This window comes from Corvus kubaryi, unplaced genomic scaffold (assembly GCF_017639235.1).
Source record: "Corvus kubaryi isolate FWS band 111438036 unplaced genomic scaffold, C.kubaryi_AGA036_p1.0 split3-73, whole genome shotgun sequence".
Taxonomy (NCBI): Eukaryota; Metazoa; Chordata; class Aves; order Passeriformes; family Corvidae; genus Corvus; species Corvus kubaryi.
This window is the reverse complement of record NW_024582091.1, coordinates 11,660,564-11,674,668: the sequence shown is the minus strand read 5'-3', so window position 1 is coordinate 11,674,668 and position 14,105 is coordinate 11,660,564. Positions and strand designations below refer to the sequence as shown.

General features: G+C 38.0%; 1 protein-coding gene across 5 annotated transcripts in view; it reads left to right on the top strand.

Annotated features, from left to right (window-relative positions):
- COL12A1 (collagen type XII alpha 1 chain) overlaps window positions 1-14,105 on the top strand; it is a 101,168-nt gene that overhangs the window by 19,878 nt on the left and 67,185 nt on the right. For 4 of the 5 annotated variants that reach the window (XM_042016351.1, XM_042016350.1, XM_042016353.1 and 1 more), the window contains exons 12-14: window positions 857-1,129; window positions 2,058-2,330; window positions 13,824-14,093. The exons of the other annotated variant lie outside the window; for it this stretch is intronic. In XM_042016351.1, the coding sequence (XP_041872285.1) occupies window positions 857-1,129; window positions 2,058-2,330; window positions 13,824-14,093 (816 nt within the window). The remainder of the gene's footprint in view (window positions 1-856; window positions 1,130-2,057; window positions 2,331-13,823; window positions 14,094-14,105) is intronic. 5 annotated transcript variants of the gene reach the window in all.

Below are 14,105 nucleotides of genomic sequence, written 5' to 3'. Positions count from 1 at the left end.
CTTCACTCTTAACTTTGAAGAACAATACTTATGGAATATAGATAGTCAACAACAAAAAACCAGAACTTTTTTTCCCTAAGTGACAATGCTACATATTGCCAAGCAGTGTGTAGTACAGCAGATCTTTATGTCTGTTGGAAGAGTCAAGTCTTGTTTCATGTGCCCACTGAGTTCATCTGAACTGCTGTGTCTTTTTTCAAGGACCAGGCTAGGTTAAAGAATTCACCACAGTTTTTCTTTAGTTTCTAGGATAAAAAACTCTTTCTTTGAGTTAGAGACTAAATTCAGAAACCTTCTTTAAACATTAGATGCAACTCATATTGCAATTAATATATTTTTGGTTTGAAATAGTCAAAGAAATAGAATTGGTTTGGTGGGGGTTTTTTTTTGTTTTTCTTTGTTTGTTCTTTCAAATAGGATAGCTGCCTGTATGTAGTCAGGTGTATCTGACAAACACCTGTAAATGGAAGTGGTGCAGAAGCAAATGGCCACAGCAAGGAAAATTATACTATTTGTTTTGTTAAGAAGTTTCCTCACTATGCCCAAATGTTTCTTTACACAGTTCAGTTCTACTGTTACCGCTAAACACAGTCAGACTGTCTTAAGTTTCAGAAGCAGTTGTATAAACTGGGATGAATGTACTTTTGGGGACAACTTTGTTCCATTGCTGAATGTAACTCTGACCCTAAATTTTCAGAAATGACTAAAGGTGTGTGTATCCTAAAGCAATGGGAGGGCAATATAAGCAGTTTTGGTAAAACTGGATGAGCTAACAGAATGGTTGGCTTGGTTTTGCTTTGGATACTGCTTCACTAAAGGCAAATATTTACAACTGACATGTGTATATTCTTTGTAGTTAAAGGTGCTCCTCGAAACTTAAGGATAACAGATGAAACTACTGATAGCTTTGTAGTTGGTTGGACTCCAGCTCCAGGAAATGTCCTACGGTACAGGCTTGTTTATAGACCACTTACTGGAGGAGAAAGGAGACAAGTGACTGTCTCAGCAAATGATAGATCAACTACTCTGCAGAATTTGATCCAAGATACAAGATATGAAGTGTCTGTTATTCCTGAGTATCAGTCTGGGCCTGGGAATTCATTGAATGGATATGCAAAAACTGATGAAGGTACATGATCAATGCTGTTAACACAGTAAGCATGAGAAAAACTTGCTGCATGTTGACATATTCATACTGAAAAGAGAATAAACCATACAGTCCATATGTATCATCCTAGATGAACACAGTTATAACATTGCCCAAGTCTAGCTAAGAGATAACTTGAGACAATAGAATTTATCAAAATTGCAATATTTAATTTTAAAATACAGTATCTTGAACCTGATATGGCAAGGTAAATTGGGCGAAGAATCTACTCGAATGTTTTAATTAATTGTCCCCATGATTCTTCATATGGTCAATGATATAAATTATATACCTTATATACCTTTTGAGCAAATTCGGACCCTGCTTGCACTTTGTGCTGAATGTTTAGCAAGGAATTGATGAAACATTTCATTTTCTCAAGTTATCACTGTAGATTTAACGTATGTGAAAATGCATGATCCTTTAACATGTATCGTGCCTTATTTAACTAAATCCAGAGAGTACAGAGAGTACGAATGTCCTGATCATTGTTGAAATTTCACTGGCCCATGAAAGTTACCATCAAAAAGACCTCTTTAGTGAACCAAAACATGTTAATTTCACATATCATTTGTCATCTTTGACTTGATTCTGAAGACAGTGACTTCAACATGGATCTTTGTTGAATCTGAGCATATCCTTAGGTGCTAGTATGTATAAGTGCTCCAGGACTGAGCCTGCTTTAACAGGGAAAAAAAATTAAGTTGATTTTATTGGGCATTTTTACCTAAGGAGGGTGGGGATAGGATTGTACAGTCCTGATTACACTAAGGGTACACTGTAGCAGCATTGGTGCAGCATACTGAGGAATTATTTTTTAGCATAAAACCCTATGTAGTGGTAACCTAACAGATAAACCAAGAAATTAGGCTTGCTTCAACTTGTTTCCAAAATCTTTTGACACGTGCAGTCCGAGGAAATCCAAGAAATTTGAGAGTTTCTGATGCTACGACATCAACAATGAAGCTGTCTTGGAGTGCTGCTCCTGGCAAGGTGCAGCAGTACTTTATAACGTACACTCCAGTCACAGGAGGTGAAACTAAGGAAGTGACTGTGAAAGGTGACACCACCTCTAAAGTGCTGAAAGGCTTGGACCAAGCCACTAGGTATACACTGACTGTGTCTGCCTTGTATGCCTCTGGAGCAGGAGACGCCCTTTCCGGAGAGGGAGAAACACTTGAAGGTAATTATTTATTGTTTTTGTGCAGTCATTCATTGTCTGACTGGTGTTTATGGTGTCTTAAAGTGTCTTCCCAAGTTTTCTGTAGAAGTAAATATGTGAATGAAAAATAGACATAAAGACACTCTCCTACTTTATATGGGCTTTCCAAACCTACTGTTCTCAAAGAAAAAAGTGGGTTAAATCACTGGTTGTGGAGGGGACTCTGTGTCTCTTGAAAAAGCTACTGCCAGAAACACCAGCCAAAACTGACTGTACTTCCACACCAGCCTCCATTAAATATTTTGTCTAATCATCATCTTCCAAGTAGTTTTAGTGGCATATTGTTCTTAATGTAACAGGATTAATTAATGAGGTTAAAGTATCTCATCCATTTGAAAATTTGCAGCATTTCTACAGTACTGAGACTGAAAGATGTTCAGGGGCCATTTTTGCATCAGAGAAAAAACACATAGTCTTAGGCCTACAGATAATGGGTCAAATCCCACTTCTAACTAAGAGCCTGGAGCTGAGCATAAACAGAATGCTGGCAAAAGCATAAGTCAGACCCAAAGATTTTCTTACAAGGAGCAGAGGCTGCTCTTTCTCTGACTTTGAGCAGAGAATTTTCCAGACTAATTCTCTGTGAGCATTCTCAGTGTCATCTGTAGACTGTCAGAGGATAGGGAAAGCTGCTTCGTAGGCCTTGAAAGGAAGGTGACTCTGGCCAGGGATGTACTGCTGAAATCTGGTACTATAGCTGTGTAGGCACCACACTTGAAAACATCTTATGGATGAATTATGTGGAATTAAGACTTGTCCATTGTTGCTAATCAAGTTACAGTAGGAATATACTTGATTCTCAGTTTCTCCATAAATTTAGCTTTTTGTTTATGACATAGGTTGGGAAACAATCCAGAAAACCTATTTTAAATAGGAAAATGTAAAATAAAATAATGAAAAAATCAGTTCCAATGATTCACCAACGTGCTGAATTCTTCCTACTAAAATTTAGGCACTTGTTTGAACACTGCCATTTGCAGCATGGATTCTCTAGGATTCTTCTGCAGTTGATGAAGAAAGGCAAATATTTCCAGTAGGCAGATAGTCCATCTGAGATCTCATTTTTCCTTCAAATGAGCATTTCTGTGTCCACTGACTATACAAGGAGTAAGTGAGAGCTCTAGACACCAAATGCCTGCTTGTCCCACTACCTAAGACCTGCTTACACTGAGACAGGATGCAGCCATCAGAGGATCAGGCACCTTGCATATCATACTGAAAGTTTCCTAACTTCCTTGCTTTCTCTACCCATGCAAAGTCCAAAAGGCTCCTTTTGTAGGAGAAAAGAGCCTGTCTCCTGCCTAGAACATTGCTGAGATCCAGGTAAATGAGATCAGGTATCAATATTCTGCCCATATCCTCCAGAAAAGCCAGAGATGATCAGGACCTAATGAACTTCCCTGTTGGTGGTGGTGCTGCCACTTCCTAGGTCTAAGACTTTTTTGGAAGGAAGAGGGAGGGTGAAAATGTAGACTTTGCCCTGTGTGGGAGGGTTTGAATTCATCTCCACACCCCAGCAGGTTCCCAAAACAGCGGAGTATACTGGGCAAGAGTCTCCTTTATTCTTTCCACTGAACGTGAGCCACTGTCTATCCAGGAATGCAAATTTCACTCTCAGAGCAAAAACAGACTGGATCCCAAGTTGATGTAGGAACCTGACAGCCCTGCATCATTTTTCTCTGTGCTATCAGTGGATAGAGGAATGCCTCAGGCTTCCTTTGCAAATCTAGAGAGGCCTCTGTCTCACTATTAAACAGACTGAATTGTTAACTTCCTTAGGGACATACCTCAAATTTTAGTAAAGGGTTGACCAAGTTAACTGTTTACATTGGGTGGAAACATTTTCATTGACTATATTTGCAGTAAACTTAGAAGAGCTCCTTTATTAACATTGAGATGTGGAGAGATCAAGTTTGTTTCAAATTCATAAAGTAAGCTTAGCTTTTTATCCTAACATAAAACTTGAGCAAAAGAAAAGTCTTTTAGGGCACTGCCTAGAGCTTCAGTTAAAACATATCCTAGAGAGAGCAGTGAATGAAATACAGTAGAATCCAAAAGATTCAGATAATCATCAGAAATTTGACAAAATCATCAGAAAACTGACAAAATCATCAGAAAACCAGAATTCAGTCTCAGGTATAGACTGACTTGTCCTTTCAGTGCTCCCTGCCCTGTATCCCTCTTGAAGGGTCTGATTCTTATTTGGACTTTCTGCATTGCTAAATTTTTAATAAGAAGAAAAACATTCTCAATATTGGTTAAAGTGCCAAATAATTTAAAAGAATATTTGCCTCTGTCTTAGGAATAGGCTTATATGCAACCAGACAAAGCTTAAAATGAGTGTTGGACTTAAAAGGTCACAGAAGCATTCCTGTAAGAAATTTTGCTCTAAGCAACTGAATTAAAACATTGCTTTAAAAATTCTGTGACAGATTTTTTCTCAGGATAAATATGAATAAAGGAGCATCCTACCACTCAACTGAATGACTTTTTATTCAGCTCTTCAGCTGGGAGGAAACCAAATTAAAAATTATTTACCATTTTGACATGTATAACTTTATGTCTCAAGTGTAAATTCTTTGAAGATTCAAATGAATCTGAAAATCCTATCAGGGTGTTCTTCAGAAAACATTACTCTTCATATTAAAACTGTCTCTTAAATTTTCTTGGTTAGATAAACTGTTACTAAGAGCATCGTAGAGATGTCAGTCCTTACAGGGTGATCAAAGGGAAAGAACAAAATACAAATTTCTTTTTGCATGGCATCAAAAGTCTAATTCATCATATTTCCTCATGGAACATCTACCATGTATTTCAGTAATCAGCATATCTGAAGTTTTATGGGGCGATAAAAGTACTTGAATTTAGCCAGGACTCTTTGTACATAGTGGTAGATATTTTAAAAGACTCTCTGACTAATAGTACGAAAGGATTTCAGAATATTCGTTGTAGCATATAAAACAAATGGTCTCCTCTTACCTCATTGAAGGATAAAATGAAATCATTGAACACAGAAAATTATGAAGAAAAGGGTTGCAATTTTGGAACTGAAAGGTAACATTCAAATTTCAAAGCTCAGTATAGAAATCTACATGAAAAGAGATGTCATGCTGGCTGTGAAACTAAAATAAATATGGTTGGACCAGGATGAAAAGTTACACAGGTCAGTGAAGTGAATACTTCACTGTGTAATGAGTAGCTGAAATAACTTGTCTGACTGAGGCTGGAAATATGACAGGTCTTAACTTCTGGAGAAATAAACTTATCAACAGTAATGACAAAAAAGCTAAGGAAGCATAAAAAAGTGTTTAGTATTTCAGTTAGTTTTTCCATGAGCCATGGTGTCTGAGAAACAAAATAGTTTGGTGTGTGTTTTTCATTGCCAACAACCCAGAAAGGCTGAGCACTTAAGTATTTTCCTGTATCAGGAATCCCTATGGGGCTTACTTGATGTCTTCACCGTATGAATTCTCACCAAACCTATTCAGTCAGTGGTGCCATAGTTGCTCATCATATCAGGAACTAGATTGAGATTGCCTTTCAAACTGGGATAGTTGCTAGTTCATGGAATTGATATGCAGCCTAAGAGGAATCAGTTTGGGTGTAGAGAACATTTCAGCACTAATAGGAAAGTGAGAAAAGAGGAGCTGGATACAGGACCTTCTCCAACTATCTTATAGTCAAGTTGCAGGAAATGAAAAATCCAAACTCTCAGATGTTTATGGAATTTTACTGAACAACTAAATGGTCTCCTGTGATTAAGAATGTAGGCAAACATTCTTCCTGCTTTCAGTAATGATTTAATTTGTTCTGCATGTAGTAGGAGACTCCACATGGGCAGTTACTCTAAGACAAGAGTATCCTTCAGACGAGAGGAAAAAACCTGAGGAAGTTTTAGACCCCTCTAACCTGATCTACACAGACATGTCTGCCCAGGCATTCATTGAAGGCCCTTCAGTTATGTTTGCTATCTCCAAAGTATTTTGGAGCAGTTACAATTTGCCCCCTCTTCCTCTTCTTTGCTCTGCATGGTAATTTTTCAGTTTGAAGTCGCTTGCTTGTTTCAGGATTTGCAGGAAAATTAATCCACAGAAACGCAGAAATCATTCTGTGTACTTGATATCATTTACCATCTGGGTAATCTCAGTTTCTCCTTGTGTTTTTCTTTTTGCTAAGCATACGCTTGCCCTTATTGTTTCTCTGCATAAAACAGAGATGGCAAATATTCCCCCAAGTAACTGTAGATAATCTCTTTTATAAACTGTTTGCATAGCTCTCTGGTCCAGCCCAAAGATAAACACATGCCAGAGGATCAACATTTTACGAACTGTTCATAGACAACAAAGTGTAGAGAGTTTAGCAAATGAGTAATCAGAAAATGACTCATTTCTGAGAGTGCTGTTCCATTACCAGGTAATGGTTATTCAGAGAGAATGGATTTATTTCTCTTTTTTGGTGTTTTTGGAGCAGGAAAAGGGAAACAACGTATTTGCCCCTTTCTTGAAGGAGTGTGCTTTCCTTCTTCAGTAATCCAGATTTTAGGAAACTTACAGCATTCTCATCTTTTATATGACCTCTTTCAGTCACTGGCTGATTTTGTCTACAGTTATAAAGTACCATCCAGAGGTGAAAATTCTGGAGCTTTATATTTCATACTGCTTTAAATATAACTGCATGTGCAAAATATGTGCTGTAGAAAACTCTCCACTTTTATTCTCTCACTTTCAAAAGTGCATGGCGATCCATCACTGGGCAGCTTTGGTTGGAGCACTTCTATAAAGGTGCCATGGAAAAATTTTCCTCAGACATACTTTTTTGGCTATGATTCTCCTCAGCTCACACAAAGTTGTTGAAACTGCTGAAGTAAATTAAATCAGTGCAGGCTGCCATTTGCCTTGCAGTGGAACAGGGCTTGTGACAGCTGGGGAAACTAAACAAATTTACACTAATTGTTATATTTGATGTTATGTAATAACAGTTTGAAGAACAAGCAAGAAACACCCATGGAATGTCTTAGGGAAAAGTCTTTCTCTCATCTCCAAACACGCCAAACAAACCATTTGGCTTTCGATATTTCTTGGGATCATATGATCTTTATCCAAGACATCATACACCAGAAATAAAGTACAGTGAGAAACACGGAGAGGGCGGTGAGTCTAAATGCAGCAGACAGCGAGCAGTTTGTGAGAGCTACTGTTTTTCTAATCTGTTTTTTAATAAGAGAAGTGGTTTTAAGTCTGGCAAGAGTTTGATTTTCTGCCCAAATGCATGCTGTCAGATGAAAAGAACATACTGTACATTAGCTGCTAAACAGATTAACTTTCATAATTTGCAGTTGTTTTAAAGAATAACAAATTCATTGCTAGATTAAGCAATCTATACAGAAATGCTTAATCCTAATAAATGTCCAAAAAGCTTGAAAGCAGAAGATCTGGTTTATGTGTCCTTTTGCTGGCAGCTATATGGTTTTCAGAAAAGTTTTAAGAATATTTGAGTAACTGTAATCAGGGAAGTCATTACACTTTTAAATACGAATTTCAGAGAAATTTAGAAAAAAGGGTGGTTTATTTTTACTTTTTTTTAGAAAAAATATTCAGTGATCAGATTTCCATCTTGCTTGCAGCGAGAAATTTCCAAGTATTTCCATTTATTTCAGTGAAGATCCTAGGCTAGACACACTGTTGGTAAAAAAGGACAAAGTTATTTTGACATATATGAGGTTGCTGGTCTCCATTAGCAGAGGTGTCAGCCCATTTTGTTTCTTATCTTCGTGCTTTATAGAATAAGCAAAAAGAGGCATATTGTATTACATTCAGGAGATAAATCTGAGAGATCATTATGTCATTGTGTCTTCTGCTTTAGGAAGAGAATCTTTGTTTCGGTGATACGGGGCCCAAACCTTCCATCCTGTTTGAGGAGTAGCTATTTGTGTTGAGAGAATTAAGCTGTACTAAAGCAATATATGAAAAAAAAGTTGTCATGACTGTGTCATTTTCAGTTTGAAGTGATTTTCTGATGTATATGTTTCTTATAGTTTAGGTTTGGGGATTTTGGAGGTGGGCTCTTTTTTGGTCAGAAAATGGATAGCAGTACTTTGGTAAATAAATGATTCCTTTTCGCTGTTTCTGTAGTAACATAAGAATGCTTTAGAAATGAATGACCTCCTACAGGCAGAATAATACAAATTCAAATGACATTTTCTTACAATGAGGTTTTTAGCATATCACAGCGACTTTACGTAATGGTCAGACTGCGTAGTGCTGCTTCCATCCTGACAGAAGCAAGGACTCAGTGTCCTCAGGAGATTTAGTGCTGTATCATGCGTTTTTAAAATTATACATTCCAAGATTTTTGAGTGTGACATTTGAAACTGACTTGGTAATCTGTGGAAAATTATCTTAGTTTTATCTAGGAAATGAAATATGTATCAGAAAAAAGACCCAAGAGGGAAGGTTGAGTGAATAATAAGAAGATATTTCTACACAGTGTTAACTGAATAACTTGGAAAACACAGATGGAATATTAAAGGGACTGAATGTGAACACCTATTGGCATTATCCTAGATCAGGGACTCAGGAGTTCTCTGGCCAAAGTCCCCCTGTTTTAGGTTAGAAGTCTCCTGGTTGGCATCTTCTTGCCTTTCTGCAGAAGAGAAGAAATCTGCTCTAATGGGGACATGTGAGGATGCCTCTGCGTAGTAAGTCTTTGGCTATCCCCCGTACCATGCCCACATCCCCTCTCTACTTGCCTGAGGGCTGGTTTCTAACCACTTTATGGCTTGGAGGGAGGGATATCGGCCCACCCAAGTGACGGCTTCCTCCAATGCTGAGGAGAGTTTGACCATTAGAGTAACACTGAAGTGATTCTGCTGTCATCTCATCTGATGCATACACTTGGATCCTTGGCTGTATCCTGCTGACACAATGGGATACTCCTGATTTTTGCCTATTGTAAACAAGGCAGGACTCAGGCCAGAACATTTTGGTATATGCCACTGCAAGTGAAGGCTTATTTAGTTGATTCTGACATTTTAGGATGCTGGCTTACAGAAATCCTATGTTTAACTTAAATGAAACATGGCTTTGCACAAAATTTACCACTGCAGACTGATTTTGAAACCTGGCTTTAAAAAATACATACAGAAAGCTGTTTAAACTTTGGGCCCAAATTGCATGTAAAAATCCCACAGAGATGAGCTGGAATTGTGTAAATGTCTCTGAGGGGAAAGGCCATTTGAATAAGGACATTTGATTTTTATGAATGTCAACATTTTAATTTTAGCTGATTCAGTCTTGTGTTCAATAACAACAGTGATTGCTGGAGAGCTATGGAAAGTAAGCCAAGTGGACAGAGGGAAACTGCTTTAATATCATATTGTGTCTCTGGCACACTACAGTGGAAAAACTTAATATGGAAACTGGACATTTCAGAAGTCCAGAAGAGGGTATAAAAGCACCTGACTGAAAGTCATGAAGTGAATTTTTGAGAGTGTGTCTGCTCTAAGCGATAGAGATGTACAAGGGACTGTAGGGAGTGAAAAGTTCTCTGAGCTAAAAACTGTCAAAGTGGATCTGACAGCCTGACGCTGGTGACTTGCTTGCTCTCCCAGGCAGGGGTTTGACCTGTCCATGCAAGCACTTTGTTTTCCTGCGTATGCACTCACTATGGCTTACAGCTGTGCTTACACCAGCTGGTTTGGTGCTCCAGAGCATCATAGGACCTCATGACTGTTACGGAATAATTTTAAAAATCCAACTCCATCCTTGTTTGCCGATGTATGAAGTGATGAACATACATTAGATTCCATTTCAAGTCAAGAAAAAGCTGGAGTCTTTTGATACCTACTTGCAACCCAGCCAGCCAGCACTTTTCCTTCTTATGATGTGCATTGTCTTCATGCTCCTTATCCATCCTGTTTAAACAAGCAGACAAAAAGTGGATGCTCAATAAGCATTTCTGAACACATTGACCAAAGGAGAAAAATGAGTGTTCAGATGTTACAGTTGTAGATTTTTGTGTGTATATGAAATGTAAGCAAGTTACCCAGGTATTTTGTTTTAATCCAAGGGAAGAATATTTCATAGGTCTCATTGTATATTTGCTAGTGACCACATTTATACCAGTGTTATTGTGGAACATAAATGTGTTTCTTGACTCTGAGTGTAGCAGCTTTGATAATATTTCATGGAGTCTTAATAGTTTAAGACATACAGTTGGGCTGCATCTTAAACATAGCTGTTCCCCGAATAATAAATAAAAAAACCCCCACTTGTGGGAGATCAAGTGAAGCAGAAAAAAGCTGTGAGTGAACTTCCACCTCACATGTGAGGTGCAAATCAAGTTAGTGTGTTATGTTAAAGAAATGTTCTCAGTTGCAGTGTAACATATAAAAAGTCTAATTTCCCTTAGTAGGTAAGTTGTCTTGTCAGCAGTTTCCAACTATTTGAAGTAAAAATTTTCCATCTAGTTCTAGTGGTTTGGTAAAAATCCCAGTTCCTTTTCCCTCTTTTACCTTGCCTTATAAAAAAGACATTTAGTTCCAAAGAATATTTCTTTCAGAACTAAAACATTACAGTAAATGCTGTTCATTATAGTCCATTCCAAACAAATTATTTTCCTCTGTTATTTAATGACCTCAATAATGACTTAATCAATAAGGGTTTTAAATAAGAAGTTATTTTAGCAGTATTTCCAACATATATCATTAGCTGTAGTATCCAAGGGTAGACTTGCAAAAAATTGTGCTGTGGTAGCAGATACTTTAATACTGAAATCATGTTGTGGCAGAGCCATGATTTAAAGTAGCCAAAATAAAGTGACTTGTATATTTATATTACATTAAAATATGGAAAGAAAGGGGTTTTTTGTGAGACATCTGTGCATTCTATCAAGTTAGGTTTTCCATATTTTTTCCATTTGGATTGCTTTAATATTTTTTTTATTGTATGAAAAAGCCAAGATTTGAGAGTAGGAGCTTAAGAGCAGACAGAAAAATTGGTGTAATTTACTTTTGAAGGCAAATCTTTTCTTCAGGCTTCCAGGAAAATTGTTATTTGGAGTTAAGATTCTGCCCTGGCTTTCATTTAATGCAGTCACTGAATTTGGTGAGACTTCGTGAAGCATGAGCTGAATCAGGCCTTTTCACTATAACTTTTTCAGTATATGCAATCACTGTTGTGAAATGATAAGTGAACTTTACCAAACCCTCTGTATCTTAACCTTTTTTTTTTAAAGAGAAGGTGCCATAAATTGTGGTAATTTACTTTGTGAGGCTAAAAATCAGTTTGAAGGGTACAACTGTAAGAACTGATGCAGAGTTAGGATGGAAAAAGAACTGTCTCCAGAAAAGCCTGATGGAATGGCCCTAAGACTGAATTAAAATCAGAAACCCCCCACAACACATGTTCTGTTAGCTATATTTGAGAGTCATCTTCATGAATGTTGTGGTACCCTCTGATTCTGTACTCTGCGTAGCTGGTGAATCTTTGATAGGTTGATGTTAATTTCTATTCATCATTAAGCAAAGTGGGATTAGTTGACTCACTTTTAATGAAGTTGCACTGGCAATGAGATGTTTCTAAACCAAAACTTTCTACAGATAATCTTGTCTGCTCCAGTGGGATTGTGTTTGGAAATGTTGCAGATTTTGGTGGAAGTAAAAGACGAATGAATATGAAAAGTAAAAACTCAGCATATCACTCTGAGCAACTTGTTGCTCAGCCTGAAACTGCTTCAGCCTTCTGAATGTAGTGAGGTCTGTTCTTGCAATGAGACTAAGTAGTGGAAATTGGATAAGTATTGAATTCCTCTGTCTTCAAAGAATTTTGGTACTGGTCCTGGGGCTGCTATGGATTAGTGTAGGGATATATTTTTATCAGTGAGGGTAAAACTTAACTGTGATGCCATGAGGCCACCCCAAGTGTTTAAGTCCTCTTGCTAAGCAGGAGTTTCTCAGGAATATCCTGTACAGTGAGAAATCCCACAGAGAATACACACCAAAGAATTGAGTGCTCCTTTGTCTCTGTGGATCTGGTTTCATAGAGCCCTTTTGCAGATTTTGCTATGGTGAGGCTGTTGCACTAAACCCACCAGTTAGTGCTCCTTTCCTGCCATCAAAAGCAAGCCATTGCAACAGGAAAATTGAACATATGTTATAAATGTACATTAAATGTTAAACAGAGGCATTCCTTTCACTGCACCGCTTTAGACTAATGAGTTTCACTTTTAAGCAGAGGAATTACTCTGGTGTGTTAGGTGAGACTCACATATCTGGCTGACAACTGGATTTCACAGACTAATGAGCTGCTTCCTTTGTTCCATGCTGGCTGAAACAAACTACAGGGAGGAAGGAGGTACAGATTTTATGAATAGAAAGATGGAGAGTGTTTTCTACAGTAAGCGTGGCATGATGTAAACACACTGCAAATTAGTTGTGAACATAAAATTAAATAGCTGATCTGGTAAGTGGGACTCTGGAAGATACTAGTACTAATAAATAAGAAAATAAAGTTGTCAGAGAAAGGACTCTGACTGATTAGAGGACTGGGAAATCACCAATCATATGAAGTTTAATAAAGGAAAGTGCCAGATTCTGCATCTGGGATGGGGCAGCCCTGGATGTATGTACAGAGCCGGGAATGAGATGCTGGAAAGCAGTGCCATGGAAAGGCACCCACTGAGGGTCCTGGTTTATGGAAATTTGAATATGAGAGGGAAGAAAGGGGCAGACACTGATCTCTCTTCTGTGGTAACCAGTGACAGGACCAAGGAAGTGGCCTGAAGTTGTGTCAGGGGAGGTTTAGGTTGGATATCAGGAAAAGGTTCTTCATCCAGAGGGTGTTTGGGCACTGGAACAGGCTCCCCAGGGAAGTGGTCACAGCACCAGCCTGACAGAGTTCAAGAAGTGTTTGGACAATGCTCTCAGGCACATAGCGTGACTCCTGGGAATGGTGCTGTGCAGGGCTGGGAGCTGGACTTGGTGATCCTTTTGGGTCTCTTCCAACTCAGCAGATTCTGTGATTCTGTAATTCCGTAAAAGTCTCCATTATTTAACCCTAGAAAAAAAGTTACACACATAACAATGAAGATGAATGAATGAAATAAAATCATTTTTTTTGAGAATTAAAACTTACCTAAGTGAGCTGCACCACATTTAAATGCTGGTTTGAATCCAACTCTTTGAATACTGCCATTTTTATTTTGCATATTCTAAAGCATGACTGCTAAGTATCTTACATGGTAAGGATGGGATCATGTACAGTCTAAAGTTAGCTTTAAGCATTCTGTTGAAACATTCATCTATTTTCTCTTGGAACTACAATTGTATGTTATTGAAAATAATATTGATGGGAAAAGTTTGGTTTAGCTCTTAAGATTATGTGACTTTCACATTTGTACTTTCCTAACTTTTTCCATTTGTATTTAAGAGACAATTTGCTGTTTTCTTTCTTGCAGAACGCGGTTCACCACGTAATTTGGTTACTACAGATATAACTGACACTACAGTTGGGTTATCATGGACACCAGCTCCAGGAACAGTTAACCATTATAGGATAATATGGAAATCACTTTATGATGATACCATGGGAGAGAAGAGAGTCCCTGGAAATACAGTGGATGCTGTGATAGAAGGCTTGGAGCCTGAGACTAAATACAGGGTTTCGGTATATGCAGCCTACAGCAGTGGAGAGGGAGACCCAGTAGAAGGAGAGGCTTTCACTGATGGTAAGTGTAGTA